Here is a 22,209-nt window from a genome sequence, read left to right as displayed (position 1 = left end):
GCGTATTACTAGAAGCAAAAGCTTCCGCTATAAACTTAAATATTATAAGTCCCCTGCCCCGTTCCACGGAAGTGCAAAAAGTCTCTAACTGAAAGTTGTCTTATTAGTTTGAAATAGGGAGGTAAATTAGGGAGATTCTTGAAGCAAAATTTGTAGCCTATATTTTAAATTTTCAGACCCCTTTAAAAGCATATTCACAGAGTGCTGACCTTTCTCTTACTTCAGTGTTAAATGCCTATCTTTCTTATTTTCACAGGACACTCATCTAACTGTAATTTCACTGTGATAAGAACACTGTACCAGATGAGGTCTTTTTTTTTTTTTTCTGGTACGCAGGCCTCTCACCTCTGTGGCCTCTCCCGCTGCGGAGCACAGGCTCTGGAAGCGCAGGCCCTGGAAGCGCAGGCCCAGCGGCCATGGCTCACGGGCCCAGCCGCTCTGCGGCATGTGGGATCCTCCCGGATTGGGGCACGAACCCACGTCCCCCGCATCGGCAGGCAGACCCTCCACCTCTGCGCCACCAGGGAAGCCCCCAGATGAGGTCTTTTTTACACACAAACTGAGCTCTTCCTGCAACTTGTGGGAGATAACTTTTTGGTTCTTAAAAAGAAAGCTGTCTAGTTAATTGTATTGAGCCAATCAATTTCCTGGTTTTGATGATGGGTGATACTTAGTGAGATGGCCACCTTTGTGGGGAGCTGGGTGACGGATACTCGGAAAATATCATGGGTCTCGTGCCTTCTAAGCCTGTTTCAATAAGATCCTAAGTTATCTCTGTAACATCAAGAAATACTGTGAGCTTTCACGAATGTTACCATTTCCCCTCAATTTTCAGTTGCTTATTTATCCATATTTTGTAATGTTTCTCATGTAGAAGTGTTCTCACAAGATGGTAAATTTTCCTGAAAAAAGACATTCAATTGATGGTGTACATCACAACCCATGACAATCCAGTGACATAAACATGTCAGGTTGCACCTCTAGGAAAAGAAAGCATTACAAAATCAGAGAAATGACAACAGGTTGTTGCAATTCCAAAAGGGTGTTAATCCGTAGTGTAAATATTTGTTGGGAAAAAAACTATGTGAAAACTGGTTCCCATTGTTAAGCCAACATTGCAAGTAAGTTAGGAAGACAGACATCCCGCTCTCGTCTGTTTTGAGAAAAAGCATCTCTAAACACTAGGAGGGCGGGGAGAGAATGCACAGGTCAGGGCTCTGAGTCTAAGTTAACCAGGAGCAAAACCAGGTACAAAACCAGGTGTGGACAGTACTTTAGGAGAAAAAGAAAGCTTACCGGCTGCACGATCAGCTCGGCCCGCATCAAACAATCCGAGCAGTTCTGCAGAAGCTCCTGGATGGTGTTCTGGTTCTGCCTGGACATCGTTCCGGTTTGACTGATGAGCAAACACAAAGAAAGAAAATATGAAAATTTTTTTTCAATTTTGAACTCATTTTAAACTTTCAAAACAGCTGCAAAAACAAGACAAAAACACTTCAGTAGGCCCTTCACCCAGACTGCCCAATTGTTCACATTGGCCATGTCTCTTTGTTCCCCTCCCCCCTGTATGTGTGTATATCTATGTATAGTATATATACATTTTTCTGAGCCATTTGAGAACAATCACGCTTCTTTATCCCAAAATATTCCGGCATGTATTTCCTAAGAACAAAGCCATTCCATTATATAACCACAGTACAATTACCAAAAGCAAGACATTTAAAAATGATGGAATACTATTTTCTAATCTACAGAACTTTTTCAAATTGTACTAACCTTCACACCAAGTTTTTTTTTTTTTTTTTTTTTTTTTCCTGGTATAAAATCTAATCCAGAAATATCCTTTTGAGTTGTGAAAACACATTTCCAGCATCTTCTCTGTCACCCCTCTCCCTTCATCCCACATCAATGCCATCACCAGTCCTGGGAAAGGTGGCATCAGACCCAGAGCTGCAGGGTTTCATTGACCAGTCTGGCTGAGGACCATTGTAGGAGACGAAAGAAAAGCTTATTCTGCAAAAATATTTTCTGCAACCAGAAAAAGCTGATAATGGTAAAGGAAGGATGGGGTAAAGAAAGTGATGGGAAATTTAAATATCTTTAATGCAAAAAGAAGCCACTTTTCCTTTCAGGATGACCCCAGAATATTATCCTGTACAATGATGCTCACCCACATGTGTATGTCAAATGTAGCGCTATTCTGGAAGACAGGTAGCAGAAACCTTAAAACGACCGTGGTATTTAAGAAGAATGTTGTAGATATTCTACATTTTAAAGAAAGAGATTACAGAAATTCAGTTTGCTCCAGATACAAGTAGAAAGAGTAATCTATCATAAAACAAGTCTTACTTTTTAATTTGCCAGGATACATTATGCTACAGCACAGCCCGCTACGGCTTAGTTTAAGAGAGATTTAAAGCACATTAAATTATTAACGTTCAGGAAAGGTCTTATGAATGTCCTACAAGAAAGCTGAGTTCCTCCAGGGCTTCTGAGCTACCAGCCAGGCCGGCTTGAGCTTTCAGATAAAACAGACGCCTGTTCAATACTGAACTTTCTTTTATGTGTGTCTGTGTCGGGAAGGGTGTCTGTGTGCGTTTTAAAGAAAGAATTTCCGGACTTCCCTGGTGGCGCAGTGGTTAAGAATCCGCCTGCCAATGTAGAAGACACGGGTCCTGGGGGCCTTCGAGCCCTGGTCCAGGAAGATCCCACATGCGGCGGAGCAACTAAACCCGTGCACCACAACTACCGAGCCTGTGCTCTAGAGCCCGCGAGCCGCAACTACCGAGCCCGTGCTCCGCAACTAGAGAAAGCCCACGCGCAGCAACGAAGACCCAAAGCAGCCAAAAATAAATAAATTAATAAATAAATTTTTTAAATAAATAAATAATGAAGAAAGAATTTCACTGTTTAAAAAAAACGTTTGAAAAGCACAGGCTGTACTAGGCAGAGATAGGGTAAAGTCACAAGAATGTGGGAAACTGCTCCCACCGCCCCTTGATTCCGCCTCATTTCACATCGGACAGGCGCTTTCTCTCTCTGCCGGCCAGGCTTCCCTGCAAGCCAGCCCTGGCTGAAAGTATGTGGGTGAGAAACCAGCTCTCCTGGGAACCAGTGCCAGGTGAGGCCGCAGCTCCTCCAGGCAGGCCCTGGCACTGCCCACCCATCAACACCAGGGCACCGCACACACAACCCCCGCCCCCCGCATGAATGCTGCCCTTCTCTGCCTGCCACTCAGAATCAGACAGGAAACCTGGCACACTTCTCGGATTGCTGAGATGTTAACAGGACTCCATCCGTTGTCAAAACTTGTGCAAAATTCCACTTGACTTAGAACACTTTCCAAAATGCACCCATTATAACAGGGAGGAAAGAAATTCAAGAGACAAAGGGAAAAAAAGAAAAAAGAGAGACAAAGGGAGAAATACAGAAACATCACTGAGAAGTCTAGGATGGGTAAGTAATTAGGGAGGTCCTGTGTAATTAGATTTGTTTTCTTTAATGAAGGGGCATGAGAGGCCCTTTCTTCTGAAACATTTAGTAATTCTGGTCAGCAGTTGGGTTCAGAGGGTGATTCCCACAGAGAATGCCAGTCCCTTGCATACAAAGGAAAGGGCTCTCTCTTAGCACAGTGGAAAGTCAAGAGTTTCTGAAATGATTTAATAACGTGTGCTACTGTAAAAACTAACACAGTGAGTGCTAAGACAGAGGGAGACGGGGAAACTGGGTGAGGTGTAGGAGAACTCCCTCTATCTCTGCAGCTTTGCTATAATCCTAAAATTATTCCAGGATAAAAATGTACAAAAAATAAAAAAGAAGCAGAGAGGCCAAACTCACTTGTGAATGAAAGTTCCAAAGTGTATACACAAGTCTTTCAAAAATGAATTTATGACACTAAATTCATTTGCCAACAAAATATGAAACTCTTCGGCTCTTTTTACCCAACTACTAGAGTAGTTAGTTACATGACACTTAGAAATGAACTAAGGAAAAAGAGGTGAGGCAATTAAACGCTGGCTTAAAATATTGGTGGACTTGCACTTAAAAAACAAAAAGGTAAAAAAAAACAAAAACAAAAAAACACCACAACGGTAACTTCATATGCTGTTAATGATACTGGAAAGAATTATTCATGCTTCACCAACAGGCCTATGTTCACCATACATGCCCTTGATAGCCACTAAAACCCTATGTGTTTGCCTCGGCATTTTAGGAATAGATGAACAACCGTCTACACAAAAATCTAATCTTTCTAAAAGTAAAAAGAAAGAAAAGCTAAAGTGTTAGAACAATGTAATGAAGAATCTTTGGTATTGTGATTTGTCTGTAGGAAAGTATGATCTAATTAACCAAATTTCCTTAGGCACAACTTTTCAAGACTGTGTCTGGTCCTTAAAGTAAGATCTACATGTCCCGTTTGTCATCTGTAAGCATCTCACTTCCGTCTGAACATCCTTGGGAAACAGACCATCAAATCGAGCAGGTGGAAGGACAACTCAGGCCCCTGAGGTTTATTGATGAGAAAAGAGAATCCACCTTCACATTTCAGCTTGCTTGTCCCCGCCCAGTGAAGGATCCACACAGAAATGACTGTACTTAAATCAAGAAGGAAGTGTCCGTGGAGAGGATTTCGACTCACTAGACACTCACTCAGATGCTGTGCAGGGCTGGACCCTTCAGCAGGAGAGCCAGGAGAGCATGCTTCAGGGAACACGGGCATTTTGTGTGTCATTCAGAACTTTTTAAGTCAAAAATCATATTTTTTCACATAATTTTAGGTCTTTTGTCGTTTACCTCAGAAATATTCTAGATCTCAGTTTTCTCATCTTTTGGGCTAGGTGCTAGCTAAGATTTCCTTAGCTCCTTTGATCTGTAACCTTATTTTATGAGACCACCAAACTCACTCCTCCTACTGAAAATAATCTAAAAGTCTATGTTCTGTGTAAAGGTAATGAAGTTTCCTCTTCATACAGTGCAACTTGGGAAAATGCAAAATTCCATCATATAGGAAGAAATCATTTTAAAATAAATACTTATTTAACAAGCATATAAGGACTTTAAAAATCCCTAGCCTCAAAGAAATTTTCAACACTGGTACGTATTGGTATTAGGGGTGCAGAGATTTTAAACCATGTTAGGAATTGAACTAACGAGGTCAGAGTTCAATTTTTAAGTCCCATTTCCGTGTCATGGAAGATGAAAGAAGTCATGCAAAAAAAAAAAAAAGAAAGAAAGAAAAGAAAGTTCATTTGGGTCAAATCAATCAAAAAATATTGACTTCTAAACTAAAATTAATAGCTGGCCTTGAAAAAAATAACATTTGTCCTTAAAAGTCTTTAACCTTTCTGAAATCTTCTCTTATTTTCAAACTTACAAAGACAAATTATTCGTACAACAAAGAACCTGCCTACACTTTTTTTGAAAATTCATTCTAAAACTTGTTTAAACAAGTAAGGGTTCCAACAGTTTACATAAAGATCCCCTCATCAGAGGCTAAAAGGAAAACATGGTCTGGGCCACATGAACGTGTGAACAGTATTAAAGAGCTTTCGATGTTTTATTTTACTACCTCCAAATAACAGTCTTTTCTTAAAAAAATAAGACCCCAAAATTAACTGTGAAGCCACTAGTTTCACACTTTTCCCAAGAATATTATAGACAAAAATACAAGACAAATACTTTGAAGAGAGTCTTGAAGCATTACAAGATATTTATTAATAGTTACTCTCCTTGCTTTATGAAAGTCATTTTACAATCATCTATTCTGTTCATTAGACACTTGGCCGGTGCCACGTAACTCTGGATTTATTTTTGTATATACACTGGTTGGCCAAAAAGTTCGTAAGAGTCTATGGAAAAACCAGAAGGAACTTTTTGGCCAACCCAATACTTTCTCTCCATTGGGTTCCTTCTTTCCTTCCTTCCTCTTTCCTTTGCCCCTTCTCTCTCTCCCCCACTCTCTCTCTCTTCTTTTGGTTCATTCCATCAACATAAGGTCCTGGATGTGTGCCGGAAATTATGTCTCATGTGTATTCAGATTCATGGAATAATGACCTTGGAAAAAGTCAATGAAGACTTGATGGAAATGATGATAATTATGTAATGCATTAATACTGATCTTAAAACTTATTTGCATTCATATTGATCTAAAACCTATCTGCTGAGCTCCTTACAATGTTTCAAACATGTTCCATACGTTATTTTGAGTTTCTTTAAAAGATCTTAAGTAAAAAGAAAAACATCCATGAAGTTTGTAAAAAAAAAAAAAATTTACGTCTTCATTTAAGGACAATACCCTACCTCCAAGACTCACTAAACACATCAGTGGAAATGTCACGTATCGGAAGTTACACACCAAGTGCTTCCGCCTCCACAGAGTTTTCCTGGCACATCTCTGCCCTCCTTCTGAACGAATTATTTACACACCTGTCTGCCCACACCTGGAGAGCAAAGTCTCACACCTTAGTCACTTTCGGCTCCTACGTGCACCTAACAGCACAGAGTTCCTCACCCAGAAGGTCCTTAACGTATGTTTGTTTGGTTTAGGAAAGTAGAAGAAAAACAAAGGCAAATCGAAGACTGATATGAAGATATTACTACTCATTACCCTGATTTCCAAAGCTCAATCAGGTAGCGCATCTACTGCACCCCAATTCCCCACCAATAGTGGGGAAAAAAAGGGGGGCTTCCCTGGTGGCGCAGTGGTTGAGAGTCCGCCTGCCGATGCAGGGGACACGGGTTTGTGCCCCGGTCCGGGAATTTCCCACATGCCGCGGAGCGGCTGGGCCCGTGAGCCATGGCCACTGAGCCTGCGCGTCCGGAGCCTGTGCTCTGCAACGGGAGAGGCCACAGCAGTGAGAGGCCCGCGTACCGCCAAAAAAAAAAAAAAAAAAAGCTTTTCTCTATCAATTTTAGGAAGAAGGCCTCCTCTGGACCTTCATCTTGTCCTCACCCAGGAGCTTTGGAAGCGGTACTCTAATAAAAGTTCCACTGCCTTTCCATGTTTGCTATTTTCACAGTTTTTGGTGGCTTGGGTGGGGGCCGGGGAGGGCAACCTGATCACAGATCATTAACTTCATAAAGAGTTTGGGGTCCACCCCGTTCTCAGCCACTTCTGGCTGGACAGCCTGTGACTCGGAGCAAGTTAGTAGACTCGCGGGGCCTAGGGTTTCTGCAGGAACACAGTCACCTCTCGGGGCTGGCCTGATGTTGAGAGAAGCAGCCAGTGAGGTCTGTAAAGCCCGGCAGAAACTAAATCCTCGCTGCGAGATCGTTCGTACAGGGGAAGCTGCTGTTGTGATATGATTCTTAGATTTTGCTTTTATTTTTCATTTTGTGTTTTTCGCCCCAGTGCATGATTTTGCAGTTCACCCAGTTCACAATGTTAAGGATATCCTGCAAGCACACTGGAGGTGGGGTGAGAAGTGAAAAAAAGGAAAGAAGAAGAAATGATGATTGGGTATTAAGTGTGAGGCATTTGAGACTTTCTCAGGTAATTTTTAATTCCTAAAATTATCTACGAAACCTAAAAAAAAGTTTGAGACAATTCAAAGACAGAGATACATTTTAACTGCGTGAAAGACATCTTTTTGAAGGGATTAGAAAATTCAGAAAAAGATGCTTTCCTTTCCTTTATTAAATGGGGATGAATATTTGACCCTTACAAATTCAAGGCCAAAACAGGGATTTCTGTTTTGAATTCCTTCCCTATGTGAAAACTTACATTCATTCTGATGCCTAAAAAAAATCGTTTACAAGTTATCTGGTTATCCACCAAGAGGCCAACTCCTTTTTAATTTTTTTCAGGTACCTTACGAAGCAAGGGATATTACGTTTGCATGTCACACATTTGAATTCCAGGCAAAAAACTCACACCTATGGCCTGCAGCCTCTCACTCTGGTGTCCTCATTTTCATGAAATGTAGACTTCACATTCCTGAGGTCTCTGAAGGTCCTGGACCCTCCTCCTAGCCCAAGGTGCTGGTGGTAAGGTGCACGTGATGGGACTGCCCTGGCATTTTATGGCATGCTGAGGCTTGGGGTCCGTGGGGCAGTGGCTTCAACATCAGAACCACCCCTGCCCATTTTCCCAGGAGGGCCAGAGGGAGCCGGAGAAAAAGCAAAGGGCGGGGCGGCAGGGCCCCAGGCACCAAGGCCTCGGGACTGAGGCGCTTCTTCCAGAACCTTTGAAAAGTCTGGAAAGACTGGCTGGCTGAGGGCTGAGTTAACACTCCCGGAGACACACCCAAGCCCTCCTCAGCTCCACCCGAAGATGTCAGCGTGGAGGCATCAGCACTTTTTTGTCTTTCCCAAGACATTTCAGGCGCCCGGACAACAATGAAATTACGCCCATGTTTACAGAAAAGATTAACTACTTGCTGGAAGCTGCTCTGTAGATGTGCCTGACATTCAGCGGGCTTAACGCAGCATCCCACTGTCCTTCATTCCTCAGCAGATGGAAACTCTACAGGAGTGTGAATGCAGGAACACAATGGCTATGAGATATTTCCCAGGAATGCAACAATTTAAAAAGAAGTAAAAACCCCTATTGGATAGAAGAGTTTACAAGAAGAGGTGAATTCTAATAACTGAAGTTAGGTCTTTTCTTGCACCATCGTGGTATACTGGATTCAAATGCAGCTCAATTACTAGCTTAGCTGCTTGACCTAAGCCAAGTCATCTAACTCTTTTAACCTCAGTTTCCCACCTGTGAAATGGGAAGTTTGTCGTGAGGCTTGAGATAACAATATACTTGGCACATGGTGGGTGTTGGCCAGGCAATGGTAACTATTATTAACCACTGATCTGATGTTTGTATAAAATATATAACCTACTCAAACTTAGTCACTATGTAAGTGTTACTACTCCCATATATTAAGCTACCCTGAAGCTTACTTTGCCATCGTTTCCCAGAAAAATATTTAGAATAACCATTCTGAGTCAGCCAACTCTAAGCCTGTTTTCTCCCTCTCCCTTGCCTCTCTGATCCAGTTCTGAGCTGAAGCTGTCACTCCATCACATCTACCTCCTGTCCCACTGCCACCAACCTCGACCAGACTTTCACCTCCCTCCTTCACTGGTATAACTGCTTCCTTAAGGCAACCCCTCCCACACACTGCTGGCCACAGCAACAATCCTATGGCTTCCTGCGTCGGTCTTATCGCTCTGCTCCTTCAAAGGAGACCTTCACTGGCTCGGATGAGACCTGCAAGGGTTCCCCTGTGCCTAACCCTAGCCCACCACCGTGATTCGTGGCCCCAGCCCGTCCTCCCTCCTTCCGTCTCACTGTTTCCCCACTTAAGCGAATGCTCCAAAAGGAGACCACTCTCTAGGCCTTGAAGTTGCGCCTGCTTTTCCACTTCTCACACTTTTCTCATGCTCTTCTCTCCTCCAGGTGCACTCTCTGCCCACTCTCTTTACCAACTGAAATTCTCCAAAGTCCAAGTCAACACCACTTCCTTTATAATAAAATCTTACTAGTGCCGCCACTACAGATGTTATCTTGTCCCCTTACGAAGCCTCTGAGTCATGGGTACCACTCCTGTGCATTATCCGTTTGTATTATAGTACTCATGTACTTATCTTCCTCTAAAGAGCATCTGCTCCCTTCCAGAAGTCTTTGTATTTTCACCTTTGAATCTCCCCGACATCTAACGCACAGCAGATGCTCAGGAAATATTGGCTGAATGAATGAATGAATATATGGACTTGAGGTACTTTCATCCTGTAAGTACAGGGCTGTCCAGTCTCATACACCAGTACATGGTCTAAACGCACAGGATGCCAGAGGGCAGAAGGAGGAGCCCCTGATTCTCATGCCAGCTCGGCCATGGTGGACTCCGGGATTTGGGGCAAGTCTTAATTTGTCTCTAAAGTGGAAAAGTGAGGTTTCTGTCCTCCTCAGGACCCCCTTCCACTCTAAAATTAAATGTAAATGCGCCTGTTTAACTTCATGCTGAGAAACAGGCTTCTTTTAAAAGGTAGTTTAAAGCAAACTTTAAAATAGGTATCAGATAGCGATCACACATACTTCGCTTTGGAAATCAAGTTCTGGAGAAATGTAATCATTACCATTTTATGCACATATTTCTGAAGCTTAGTGACTGTATTGGCTTGTAAGCCTCCTACAAATTCCACACTTTGATCGGCGGAAGATATAACTGGGGGACTCTGTCACTTGGCCACCAAATTTCACTACAGATTTGTAATTTCTTTTAACTACAGGAATAAGACCAGTGTAATTCTGCCATCATTGAAAACAATATAGCATCTCATACAAGAAAAATCCAAAGTTTAAATTTTCAAAAATAAACATCTTAAATGATCAAGCATGAAACATGTACCAAACTTTAAAATACCAAGAAAAGCAGCGGAAGAAGGTAAATAAAGTCGTTGCAGATCCCATGCAGGGTAAAACAAAGACACAAAAGACAGGTGGGGGAACGAGGGATAATCAGAGTGAGAAATATCCGGTCCTAAACAGTGACAAGTGTTACTAAATAAAGGACAAAGGCAAGAGGCTGTAAAGTCACTTTCAAAGGAAAAATAAGATTTGGGCTCTGGACACACTCAAATTAGCTTATTTAGGGAAGGGCTAAATGCACACATTGATCATTAAAAAAATCACCAATCTGATTCAGCCAATAAAGTGGGAGTTTTAGAAATAAAGGAGTTTAGATGCAACCAGTCGTTTTCATACTGGTTTTTTAGGGGTGTTTTTTTTTTTTTTTTTTTTGGTTTTGTCGCTTTAAAAACAAAACACCTCTATTTAGAAAAACTTTCGGTCAGAAAAGTGCTTTTAAAATCCTTCATCATCAGTCACTTAGCAGAGGGCAGTCGAGTCAGAGCTGCCATCCTGCTTCTGCCAAGTGCGTGCCAGGGCCAAACAAATCCTTCCGCACAAGACGCTAAAAACCCTAGGAAAACAGGTGCGGTGCGGACACCGACCCTCTCCAGTCAGTCGTCCTTATTTTAAAATGCAGACCTCAGCGTTTGCGGGCTACTGTGTATTGTGACAACGCTTCGTTTCTAAGGGCAAGTAGCACAAGCGCAGGCCGGGACAGGCCTGGGGAAACTCCAGTACCTGGATCCAGAAAGAACGCCGGCCACATGCTGACTCAAGCCCCCAGCCTGCCGCCCCGCGGCCCTTGGCAGCTCGACAGCAACGCGCAGAAAAACAACCTCCCTCCGAGTTAGGTCACTTTTCACTAGAGTCTCTTTCCCCTTCCCGGGGAGATGTTAAAACTTGACAGGTTTATCAACAGCCTTTAGGTTGGAAAAACCGAACACAAGAAATGATGCTATACTAGGAGAAAACATCAAGCCTCGCCCAAATTTAACGTTCGGTGAAGCATCCTTATAAACCGGGTATCTTTATGCAGGTCATTAACCCAGATATTAATTACAAATTTACTTCTACAAGAAGTCAAGGGAGTGAAATATTCCATTAACAGCCATGTTTATTGTCAACTTAAAACATAGGGACGCTAAGATAACAGAAGCATATTCAAAAAAAAAAAAAAAGGAACAAAAAAACCAAAAAACCACCTGGTTCATAAATGCAGGAAAGAAGCAACCTTGCAAATTCTGACTTGGATTTAAATGTGTGGATTCAAAAGCATGTGCTTTCCAAATACTGCAAGACTGGGAGGGAAAAGTAAAGTTTCAGATTTAAATGGTTGGCCAACTTTTCAAACAAACTTAAAAACCAAAGTGTAAACGAGCAAAAATTTCTCCCCAGTCTCCCTAATGGTTTGGCGTATTTTTTCCTGGAAACCCCCAGGTGCATTTTGTTCATTAAAGAAAGAGCTCCAAGATTGAGGCAATTCTTTGCTAGCTCAAAAAGAGAAAATAAATTTTCAAGGTGCTCCGGGAAGATAAAGAAATGAATAAATCGAAGCAGAAAGCAGGTTGCAAGTCGAGTAGTCCGTCCCGGCCCCCAAAACTGCTGGCAAAACAAAAAACCCCTGGAGTGTATTCAGTTTGCTCCTCCCCAGCCTAAGGCCACAAGGCTAGGTCGACAAAGTTCTGGAACTCAGGCCTCTTCCCCCGAAGCCCTACAAGGGAAGGACTTGCAGGGGGCGGGAAAGGGGGGTGAGAGCCGCAAAATTCTCACGGCTCACGTGGGAGAGTCCGGCTCCGGGGACCGGGTAAATGTACGTTCATTATCTTTCTCCACCCGCACCCGATTGACCTCCCTCTCCCCAACCTGGGTTTCCCGGATGATTCGGAGAGGCAGACCCCGCCCTCTTCCCAGGGCGCCCCCAGCATCGCGGGCCGGCCGGGATGGTACGCGGAGCCTCCCCGCCACGGGCCCCTGCCCGCGCTATCCCGCTCAGAGCGCAAGACCCTGCGCCCGCGCTCTGCCACCGAGACACTGAGGCTGTTCCTCGGATGCTTTTTGAAAACCGGGAAACAAAGGGCGCAGGCGCGGGGCCACAGGTGTGCTCGCTGGCGGGGGCTGCCGCGCGGCTGATCCGGGCTGGGGGGACAGGCAGCCGCTCCCGCCGGGAAACTTGGTTTGGGTAGCAGGCGAGGCCGAGGCGGGGCCTTCTCGACCCGCAACCCCGAGCTACCGGGACGCGCAGCCTCTGCACAAAAGCCCCCGGGTGGCCGGGCAGCCCAGGCGCCGCTGCGGACGTGGTCTCGGGGTGACCACGAGCTTGCGATGAGCCACTAGCCAAAGCCGAGAGCCACGTCCACGCTGGCCACCCGACAGGCCGGAGGCCCCGCTCCCCTCGCTGTTTTACTTTTGGTTACAGTTCGAGAGATTGGGTTTAGTGGTCGCAGCCACGCCCGCCTGACCTCCCACCTGCGGCCCGGGACAAAGGCGAGGCCTCGCTGGGGACAGTCCCGGATACAGCCGGGACCCCCGCCGTCCGCCGCGCCCTGCCTGCACTCTCGCTGGCTGGCCTTGGGCCCCGGCACGCAGGAAGCGAGAAGGGGGGCCCGAGTCCCCGCCGGCAGCGAAGGAGACGCTCCCCTGCGGGTTGGCGCACATGCCCACCCAGTCTGCGCGGTGCGCCGGGACACGCGGTCTTGCCCCAGCGCGAACAGGAAATGCGTGCATGACCTCGGACAAAGAGACTGTCCCCTTTCTGGACCTGAGCTTCCTCGTCGGTCAGAGGTCGACGGTCCGTCCCGGTCCCAGGGTGCTAGGGGAGTGTAGAGACCCCGGCCCACGCACACCGCGCGCTCCGGGTCGGCCCGGTACCCACCAGTAGCCGTCCGAGTTCTGGTCGGTGACCGTGCAGCGCCGGGAGTAGTACATCCTGCTGGTGCCCCCACCACCGCTGCTGCCGCCCCCGCCCCCGCCGCCGGTCATCTCGTAGCGCAGGTCGGGGCCGGACTCGGCGCGGGTCATGTGGCCCAGCGTGTTGATCCGCGGGCTGGAGCCTCCGTTGCAGCTCATGTTGGCTGGCACTCGGAGCGCCGCTCAGCGCCGAGGCGGACGCGAGGGCGGGCCGGCTCGGAGAGAGCGAGGGGCTCCCAGGAGAGGCCCAAACCGGGGACTGGGCTGGGGGCGCAGAAGGATCGCGAGGACGCGCCTCTCCACCGCGGCCGTTCTGGACACTGCGAGCGCGGCACGGCGGGCGGGCGTCGGGCGTCGGGCGCCGGGGACAGCGACGGGCCGGGAGTGGAAGCGGGAGCGAGGGCTGCGGCTCTCAGGGCTGCGAGGACGCAGAGGAGCAGGGCCGTGGCGGGGTGGTGGTGTTGGTCGGCTGGGGCTCGAGTCTCCTCCCCGCTGGCACCCGACGCTGCCGAAGCCACACCTGGCCGGTTTCTTCCCAGGGCGGGGTGCGGCCGCCGCGCCTCCCCGCCCCATCGGGTGTCACCGACTCGCACCGGCCGCCCCTCCCCACCTGCGCCGCCGGCCCGCGGCTCCGCCCTCCGCGCCGGGGCCTGAGTAACATGCAAGGGGCGGAGGCCTGGCACCCGCGCGCTCCCAGCGCGCGGCCGGCCGAGGGGTGGACATGCGCTGGCCGGGGCGTGCGCTCCGCGCGTCGCCGCCGTAGCCAGGAAAGCAGGGCCCCAGCTTTTGAGGATTTCTACGGCCCCCGGGTGGAAATAGGCTAAAAAATAAGTCATTCGATTGGACAGTTACTTATTAAACTTTTACTTCTGCTTATCCCTGAAAACGGTGCCAGCCAAGCTTTGGCTACAAACAGTTGAGGAGAGAATGCTTAGATGATGAGGTTTTGTTCGGAGACTCTTTTTGAATTTTCTTTTATTCCAGTAATTCAGAAGATTGCCTCAGAAGCATGTTTTCCGACGTGTAAAACGATTTTTACCCAGAACCACCGCTTTCTGGAGAAGTCTTCACCGTAAATAACTAATTTCTTTAGCATGAAGATAAAGAGGAATCCACTACAGTCAGTTCCCATAGGGTACCATGAAACTATAAATCGCAGTGTCTTTTATTTTGCCTGGTGATGGTCAGTCATTTTAAACGAGAAATGGCAAAGACTTCCACCCCAGACCGCTTCCAAATTTTATTTAAAAACCTTGGGGGCTTCCCTGGTGGCGCAGTGGTTGGGAGTCCGGCTGCCGATGCGGGCGACGCGGGTTCGTGCCCCGGTCCGGGAGGATCCCGCGTGTCGCGGAGCGGCTGGGCCCGCGCGTCCGGAGCCTGTGCTCCGCGGCGGGAGGGGCCGCGGCGGTGAGAGGCCCGCGTACCAAAAAAACAAAAACAACAAAAAAACCTTGGGACCACTCCTCTCTTGCGTGCCCCTGAGCAGCTTCTCCCCCGACCCATCCCTTTTGAAACAGCTTTTCCCACAAGTCAGTGGTGGTGGCCTTCCTGGGACTTCAGTCTACCTGAGAGCAGCAGAGAACCCTGAACAGAGATCATCCACTGGGTACAGTTGAGTAACTCAGAGCCAGAACATTCCAGCCACCTGATCGAGGGCCCCTCCCAATTAGTGGCTGCCTGCGAACAACACCGCAGTCTCTGTGACTCGGGTTTAGATCCAGACCCAGTCACAACATCCATAAAAAGCTGTTTCTATAATTTGGAAAAACTGTTCAATTACTCTTTAATAAACACCATTTAAAAATCTTTATAATAAACATTTGTCATCTCCCTAAACAATGACAGTTAACTCACTTTCTTATAAAGTATATTTCTGAAATGTTTATAAACTGAAAAGAACAAAAATCAAACTATATTTGCATGTTGTAAAGGGAGGGGAGGGAGTTCTCTAAAAGGTCCCAGATTATAGCACCCCAAGTTACACCTCAAATTTTAGGCAGAAATCTTTAACAAAATGTCTTTTTCTCTACAATGGTCCACAGAGTTGACCAGCCTAAATCCAAGGAGTCAAAGATACCATGAGATGAAAGTTTGCCACTGTTAGCACTCAATAATTCCCATCATTTTCTCAGTTTCCTCTTCTGGTAAAGGCTAATGTGATAAAGTGTTCAAATGATTTCACAAACACTGATGTATAGACAAGAGTGGTATTTCTTCTGAAATTGAATCAATGGCTGGAAGTCAGCATCTGCACAAATGGCCCAGATATTCACGGGTCGGTGGAGGGGAAGCCTTTTGGGGTGTCAGTCCATAATATACAAAATACTTCTATGCACCTCCTTTGTTCAGCAAGTAGTTATAACCTCCTATACAGAAGGACCAATGCTAGACTTTGGAATATACACAGAATGTCCTTGAAAACATAGTAAAACTTCAATTTTAAAAATTCAGGAATTCCTTCAGTCCAATAATGTGTAAATAGAAGGTCATACAATTGCACAGTAGAATCCTCCTTAAACACAGCACACATCTATGAGCCACCTCCCAGTGGTGGCGAAAGCTGTGCTCGGCCAATGGGTCCCTCTGAGAGCTCGCACTGGGTAGTCAGGAGCCCAGGCACTCACAGACCTAAACATCACCCAGACCCGCAGAGCTGTTTACAAAACGGGTAGAGGTGAAGAGCACAGCCCACCGTTGCTTCCTGGCCTACCTTACTGCTTCCTGTTCTTAAGATGTTCCCAAGAAGGCGACCGACTTCCAGCTAGCCAAACATGCCGGGTCTGGGAAGACAACAACTTTCATTTACCTTTCTCTAAGGAAGACGGGAGGATGAAATAAAAGATCGACATGACAGATGGGATCCAGACATACACGCATGCGTTGTCTAAATTGACTGTCTCACACGAGGCCCCCCAGTGAAGGCTGGGGATCAGAAGACCATCCTCTGACATGAGTGCTGCAGTTTACTTGGGAAGAGCTCCATCTCCTCAGGCGCTAGATGGAAATGATACTTGTCCTGCCAACTTTGCAGACCTACAGTGAGGATCAAGTGAGATAAAATATATGAACATTCCTGGAAGCATATAAAGCAATGGCGCCACTCATTAAACCGAAAGCTCTTTGCTGGGTGTGAAATGTTTAGCTCTAGTGCTTCTCTTTACCCCACCTGTGACTCGGCATAACTCCCCCTTGGAGACATTTAACATTCATTCAAGCAGTTATTAAGCATCTACTGTGTCACACAGCAGGCTCACTGCCGGTCACTCTCTGTAGGATATCTGTGGGAAAACAAATAATTGCAATACAATGTTAGGTCTGCTGTTATAAAGGTAGGTCTTCAGAGTTGCGGGGCACAGCAGACGGGCTGAAAAGTAGCTTTTTTCTTACAACGAGGTTTATACAGTGTAGAGTCCACGGTCTGGCAAAGTCCTCGCTAGCTGCCCTAAGGTCAGCTATTTTTTCCCTACCACTTGTAGATACCTACCCTTGTCCTTTTAGAGACACATCACTGACAAGTCACTTTCTCTCTGGCTGAACTTAAAAATGACCTTGCAGTGAGGAAAGAGGCATCAGTTGTATCCTGAACATAGTTTTTAAATGAAACAGAGCACCTTGATTTCAGTGAGATTAAGAAGAATCATTTACTTGCTCAGAATCCTATGGGAAATCTCTCCTATCTCTTTGTTGGTAAATGATAGTGCTTTACCATAGAAAAGATGTACAGCCCGTGAGCTAAAATACCTGTTCTGCCGGCCAGGGAAGCAGTATTTTTCTTCTTTTACCTTTTTATCTTTGGCTTCACCGTGCAGCTTGCGGGATCTTAGTTCCCCGACTAAGGGATCGAACACAGGCCCCAGCAGTGAAAGCGCCGAGTTCTAACCACTGGACTGCCAGGGAATTTCCAGGGAAGTAGTATTTTAACAAATTAGAACTACAGACACTAGGATTGGAATTGTAAAAATAAATAAATATATATATTTTTTACTTCCTTATTTTTCCGTTTGTATGAATAAATTAGAATCTTCCAGAAATCATAAAATCTGTGTTCTCAATATTATAAAAATACGATTGATCTCTCCTAAAGTTGTTGAAGCTATTCAAAGCTTTGAATGAAGAAAGCAGTTTCACAAACCACAGAAATCCCATTTCAGAAATGGGAACGTGTTTGTGAAATATATACATTAGCCCAGAACTCTCTTTATTTTCCTTGGTTCAAGCGTCCTTCAGGGACGGAAGAATTTCTATCTGTAGTAGTTTTTCGTTTTTGCCAGAGAAGGGTGAGTAACTTTTCAGAAATTGAATAGCTGAAAGAAACATCTCAAATACATTTTCTGTTTCTGTGCTGATGAGTTGTCCCATTGTTTTGGCACAGATAATATCCAATAAACCATGCTATCCTTTGTGGGGTTTTTTAAAAATTTTTTAAATCTGGGGTGGTTAGTTGTTTGGGGTTTTTTTTCTTTTTTTAAATAAATTTATTTATTTATTTTTGGCTGTGTTGGGTCTTCGCTGCTGTGCACGGGCTTTCTCTACTTGCGGCGAGTGGGGGCTACTCTTCGTTGCAGTGCACAGTCTTCTCATTGCGGTGGCTTCTCATTGCAGAGCACGCGCGGGCTCTAGGTGCGTGGGCTTCAGTAGTTGCGGCACGTGGGCTCAGTACTTGTGGCTCGCGGGCTCTAGAGCACAGGCTCAGCAGTTGTGGCGCACGGGCTTAGTTGCTCCGCGGCATGTGGGATCTTCCCGGACCAGGGCTCGAACCCGTGTCCCCTGCATTGGCAGGTGGATCCTCAACCACTGCGCCACCAGGGAAGCCCTGTGGTGTTTTGTTTTTTTTTTTAATAGACTTTAAAAATTTTTTTTTAATTTATTTTTGGCTGCGTTGGGTCTTCGTTGCTGCGTGCAGGCTTTCTCTAGTTGCCGCGAGCAGGGACTGCCGTTGGTTGAGGCGCACGGGCTTCTCATTGTGGTGGCTATTCTTTGTTGCAGAGCACGGGCTGTAGACCATGGGCTTCAGTAGCTGCAGTGCGTGGGCTCAGTAGTTGTGGCGCACGGGCTTAGTTGCTCCATGGCATGTGGGATCTTCCCGGACCAGGGCTCGAACATGTGCACTGGCAGGCAGATTCTTAACCACTGCACTACCAGGAAAGTCCATCCTTTGTGTTTTGAGTATGTTTTTTTTGACTACATTTAATTGGATAGCATAGATATTGGAGATTCATCTATACTTTCCTGCCAGATCTTTTTCATTAAGAGCCCAAGTTTGCAAGATAGGGAGGCTGGAAGTTCAGGGCGTGGATGATGGCATGCACAGGTATGGGCTACACAGAAGACACCTACACCCTTAGCCAAGTGACTTCTAACCCACCAAGCTAAACAATAACTCACCTTAATTTTGTTGGGCAAGCACACAGTCACTGAATAGCCAAATAAGCTAGCCTTTAAAATATACTCTCAAAGGAGTTTTTTAAGCTTATGCTTGTGAGGGACTGTCACTGTGAGTAGATTGTCCTTCTACCACGCTGGGACTGGAACACGTACTCAGGGTTTACATTACTGCTGGTAAACCCTGTTATCAGCCAATGCCACATGGATGTATACCGTGCTAAGAGCTCCATGAAGAAAATTATGACTTGCTATTCAGCCTTTACCAAAAGAATTAAAAATATGTATTCCATAAAGGATTTCAGAAACGAAAGCTGCCTTCAAGAACTTTTATACGAATTGTTTTCAAAACATTGAGAGTCTTGGAACTCCTTCTACCAATGAAACCCAGTAGCTAAAACAGATCATGGTGGGGGGCAGGGGGCAGACTGGTTGTACCCTGCTGGGAGCCCAGGACCCACCCACTGCACCTGGGCTCTGGAGCATTTCCCTGACGGAAGAGCCGTATAAACCAAAAGCCACATTTTAATAAAAGAAAATAGCGAGTCCCAGAAAGGTTAAGAAACTTCCCTGAGTTAATGATTGGTATTAATTTGAAACCAAGAAACTATCTGATCAATTGTTATTTTCCTACACTAGACACATAGGATGTCTGGAAACACAGTAACTATAAGTAATCAGCATGCTTTGCAGAAGGTACATCAAAAAAAACTACTCTTATTATTATTTGTTTGTTGTTTGTTTGTTTGTTTTTGCGGTACGCGGGCCTCTCACTGTTGTGGCCTCTCCCGTTGCGGAGCACAGGCTCCGGACGCGCAGGCTCAGCGGCCATGGCTCACGGGCGCAGCCTCTCCGCGGCATGTGGGATCTTCCCGGACCAGGGCACAAACCCGTGTACCCTGCATCGGCAGGCGGACTCTCAACCACGGCGCCACCAGGGAAGCCCTGTTTGTTTTTTTAAAAAGGCTTTTTGAAAGTAGCAAGGGGCAGATGCTGGAGGTTTCCATACAAGCGATCCACCCCTCTTCTAGAATTTTCACATTAATGGCAAACAGCAGCCCCTGTGGATGGGTAACAAGTGGGCGAGGGCGAGGCAGGGCTGGAGGGGGGAGCAATCCTTCATGGAGGGCAGCTACAACCATCACCAAACGGTGTTTAGGAAAACAGTCCTGCCCCAAAGGGTGCAGGCAAGTCCTTGTAGGGTCTTCCCAGCGATCCTTCCTTAGCCCTAGCTTCCCTTTAGCAAGAGCTGGGTTCAAGAAAGTCATGCAAAATCAAGAGGAGAGTATAGAGGATTGTTTCCTCTGCTGTAAATCAATGCCCTTGACAACAAATCTAACTTGATTTGATATGTGTGTGTGTGTGTGTGTGTGTTTAATGATTTGTAGTATTTAAACTGAAACATTTAAACCTTGCTGACATCAGCCAGAAACGTTTCACATTCAGGAAAAAGTTACAGCACAGTTCCGAAGCAGTTTCAGCAAACCTTGAAGCCGTTCTGTCTTGCAGAGGTGGGTGTGGAGAGCTACACTTTATTCTCTATTCTCGTTAAACCTGCCTGACGGCCCCTGGGAGTTGTGACTGCTTAGCAGTTTGGCTCCAGCCAGAATCTAGGAAAGCATCTGTAGTCTTTTCCCACCCAGGCACTCAGAAGAGATGTCAGCTATCATCTCTAAACAAGCTTTTATTTTTCTTTACTGAATAAGGAATAAAAAAATTTAAGGATTTAAAACTGGAATTACTGTGTTCTTAAAACAAAAATCAGCATTCCTATTTAATGTACCCCTGAGAAAAAATGTAATACACAAAAGGAGGGTTTTTAAACCTCTTTTTTAACTACAGAGGGACTTGGCTTATAAGAGGGACTTAATATTAAATACATATTACCATAAAAGGGGAAATGGACAGTAACACAATAATAGTAGGGGACTTTAACACCCCACTTTCACCAGTGGACAGATCATCCAAAATGAAAATAAATAAGGAAACACAAGCTTTAAATGACACATGAAACAAGATGGACTTAATTGCTATTTATAGGACACTCCATCCAAAAACAACAGAATACACATTTTTCTCAAGTGCTCATGGAACATTCTCCAGGATAGATCATACCTTGGGTCACAAATCAAGCCTTAGTAAACTTAAGAAATTTGAAATTGTATTGAGTACATTTTCCAACCACAATGCTATGAGACTAGGTATCAATTACAGGAAAAAAACTGTAAAAAATACAAACGCATGGAGGCTAAACAATACACTACTAAATAACCAAGAGATCACTGAAGAAGTCAAAGAGGAAATCAAAAAATACCTAGAAACAAATGACAATGAAAACACGACGACCCAAAACCTATGGGATGCAGCAAAAGCAGTTCTAAGAAGGAAGTTTATAGCAATACAATCCTACCTCAAGAAACAAGAAACATCTCAAATAAACAATCTAAACTTAACCTAAAGCAATTAGAGAAAGAAGAACAAAAAAACCCAAAGTCAGCAGAAGGAAAGAAATCATAAAGATCAGATCAGAAATAAATGACAAGAAATGAAGGAACAATAGCAAAGATCAATAAAACTAAAAGCTGGTTCTTTGAGAAGATAAACAAAATTGATGAACCACTAGCCAGACTCATCAAGAAAAACATGGAAAAGACTAAAATCAAATAGAATTAGAAATGAAAAAGGAGAAGTAACAACTGACACTACAGAAATACAAAGGATCATGAGAGATTACTATAAGCAACTATATGCCAATAAAATGGACAACCTGGAAGAAATGGACAAATTCTTAGAAAAGCACAACCTTCCGAGACTGAACCAGGAAGAAATAGAAAATATAAACAGACCAATCACAAGCACTGAAATTGAAACTGTGATTAAAAATCTTCCAACAGGGCTTCCCTGGTGGCACAGTGGTTGAGAATCCGTCTGCCGATGCAGGGGACACGGGTTTGTGCCCCAGTCCGGGAAGATCCCACATGCCACGGAGCAGCTGGGCCCGTGAGCCATGGCCGCTGGGCCTGCACGTCCGGAGCCTGTGCTCTGCAACAGGAGAGGCCACAGCAGTGAGAGGCCCGTGTACCGCAAAAAAAAAAAAAATCATCCAACAAACAAAAGCCCAGGACCACATGGCTTCACAGGCGAATTCTATCAAACATTTCAAGAAGAGCTAACACCTAACCTTCTCAAACTCTTCCAAAATATAGCAGAGGGAGGAACACTCCCAAACACTTTCTACAAGGCCACCATCACCATGATACCAAAACCAGAAAAGGATGTCACAAAGAAAGAAAACTACAGGCCAATATCACTGATGAACATAGATGCAAAAATCCTCAACAAAATACTAGCACACAGAATCCAGCAGCACATTAAAAGGATAATATACCATGACCAAGTGGGGTGTAACCCAGGAATGCAAGGATGCTTCGATATATGCAAATCAGGCTTCCCTGGTGGCGCAGTGGTTGAGAGTCCACCTGCCGATGCAGGGGACACGGGTTCGTGCCCCGGTCCAGGAAGATCCCACATGCTGTGGAGCGGCTAGGCCTGTGAGCCATGGCTGCTGAGCCTGC

The 22,209-nt window shown here is 45.5% G+C and overlaps 1 protein-coding gene across 3 annotated transcripts in view; it reads right to left on the bottom strand.

Moving 5' to 3' along the window:
- DSP (desmoplakin) overlaps window positions 1-22,209 on the bottom strand; it is a 69,742-nt gene that overhangs the window by 28,669 nt on the left and 18,864 nt on the right. For 2 of the 3 annotated variants that reach the window (XM_079935485.1, XM_079935487.1), the window contains exons 1-2: window positions 13,218-13,882; window positions 1,297-1,396 (exon numbers count right to left, since the gene is read on the bottom strand). In XM_079935485.1, the coding sequence (XP_079791611.1) occupies window positions 1,297-1,396; window positions 13,218-13,411 (294 nt within the window). In that variant the 5' untranslated portion in view covers window positions 13,412-13,882. Of the gene's footprint in view, window positions 1-1,296; window positions 1,397-13,217; window positions 13,883-22,209 lie in introns of those variants that run through there. The other variant, XM_079935486.1, reaches the window with a different exon arrangement.

Source organism: Stenella coeruleoalba (assembly GCF_951394435.1).
Source record: "Stenella coeruleoalba genome assembly, chromosome: 10".
NCBI classification, from domain to species: domain Eukaryota; kingdom Metazoa; phylum Chordata; class Mammalia; order Artiodactyla; family Delphinidae; genus Stenella; species Stenella coeruleoalba.
This window is presented reverse-complemented; position numbering and strand designations above follow the sequence as displayed.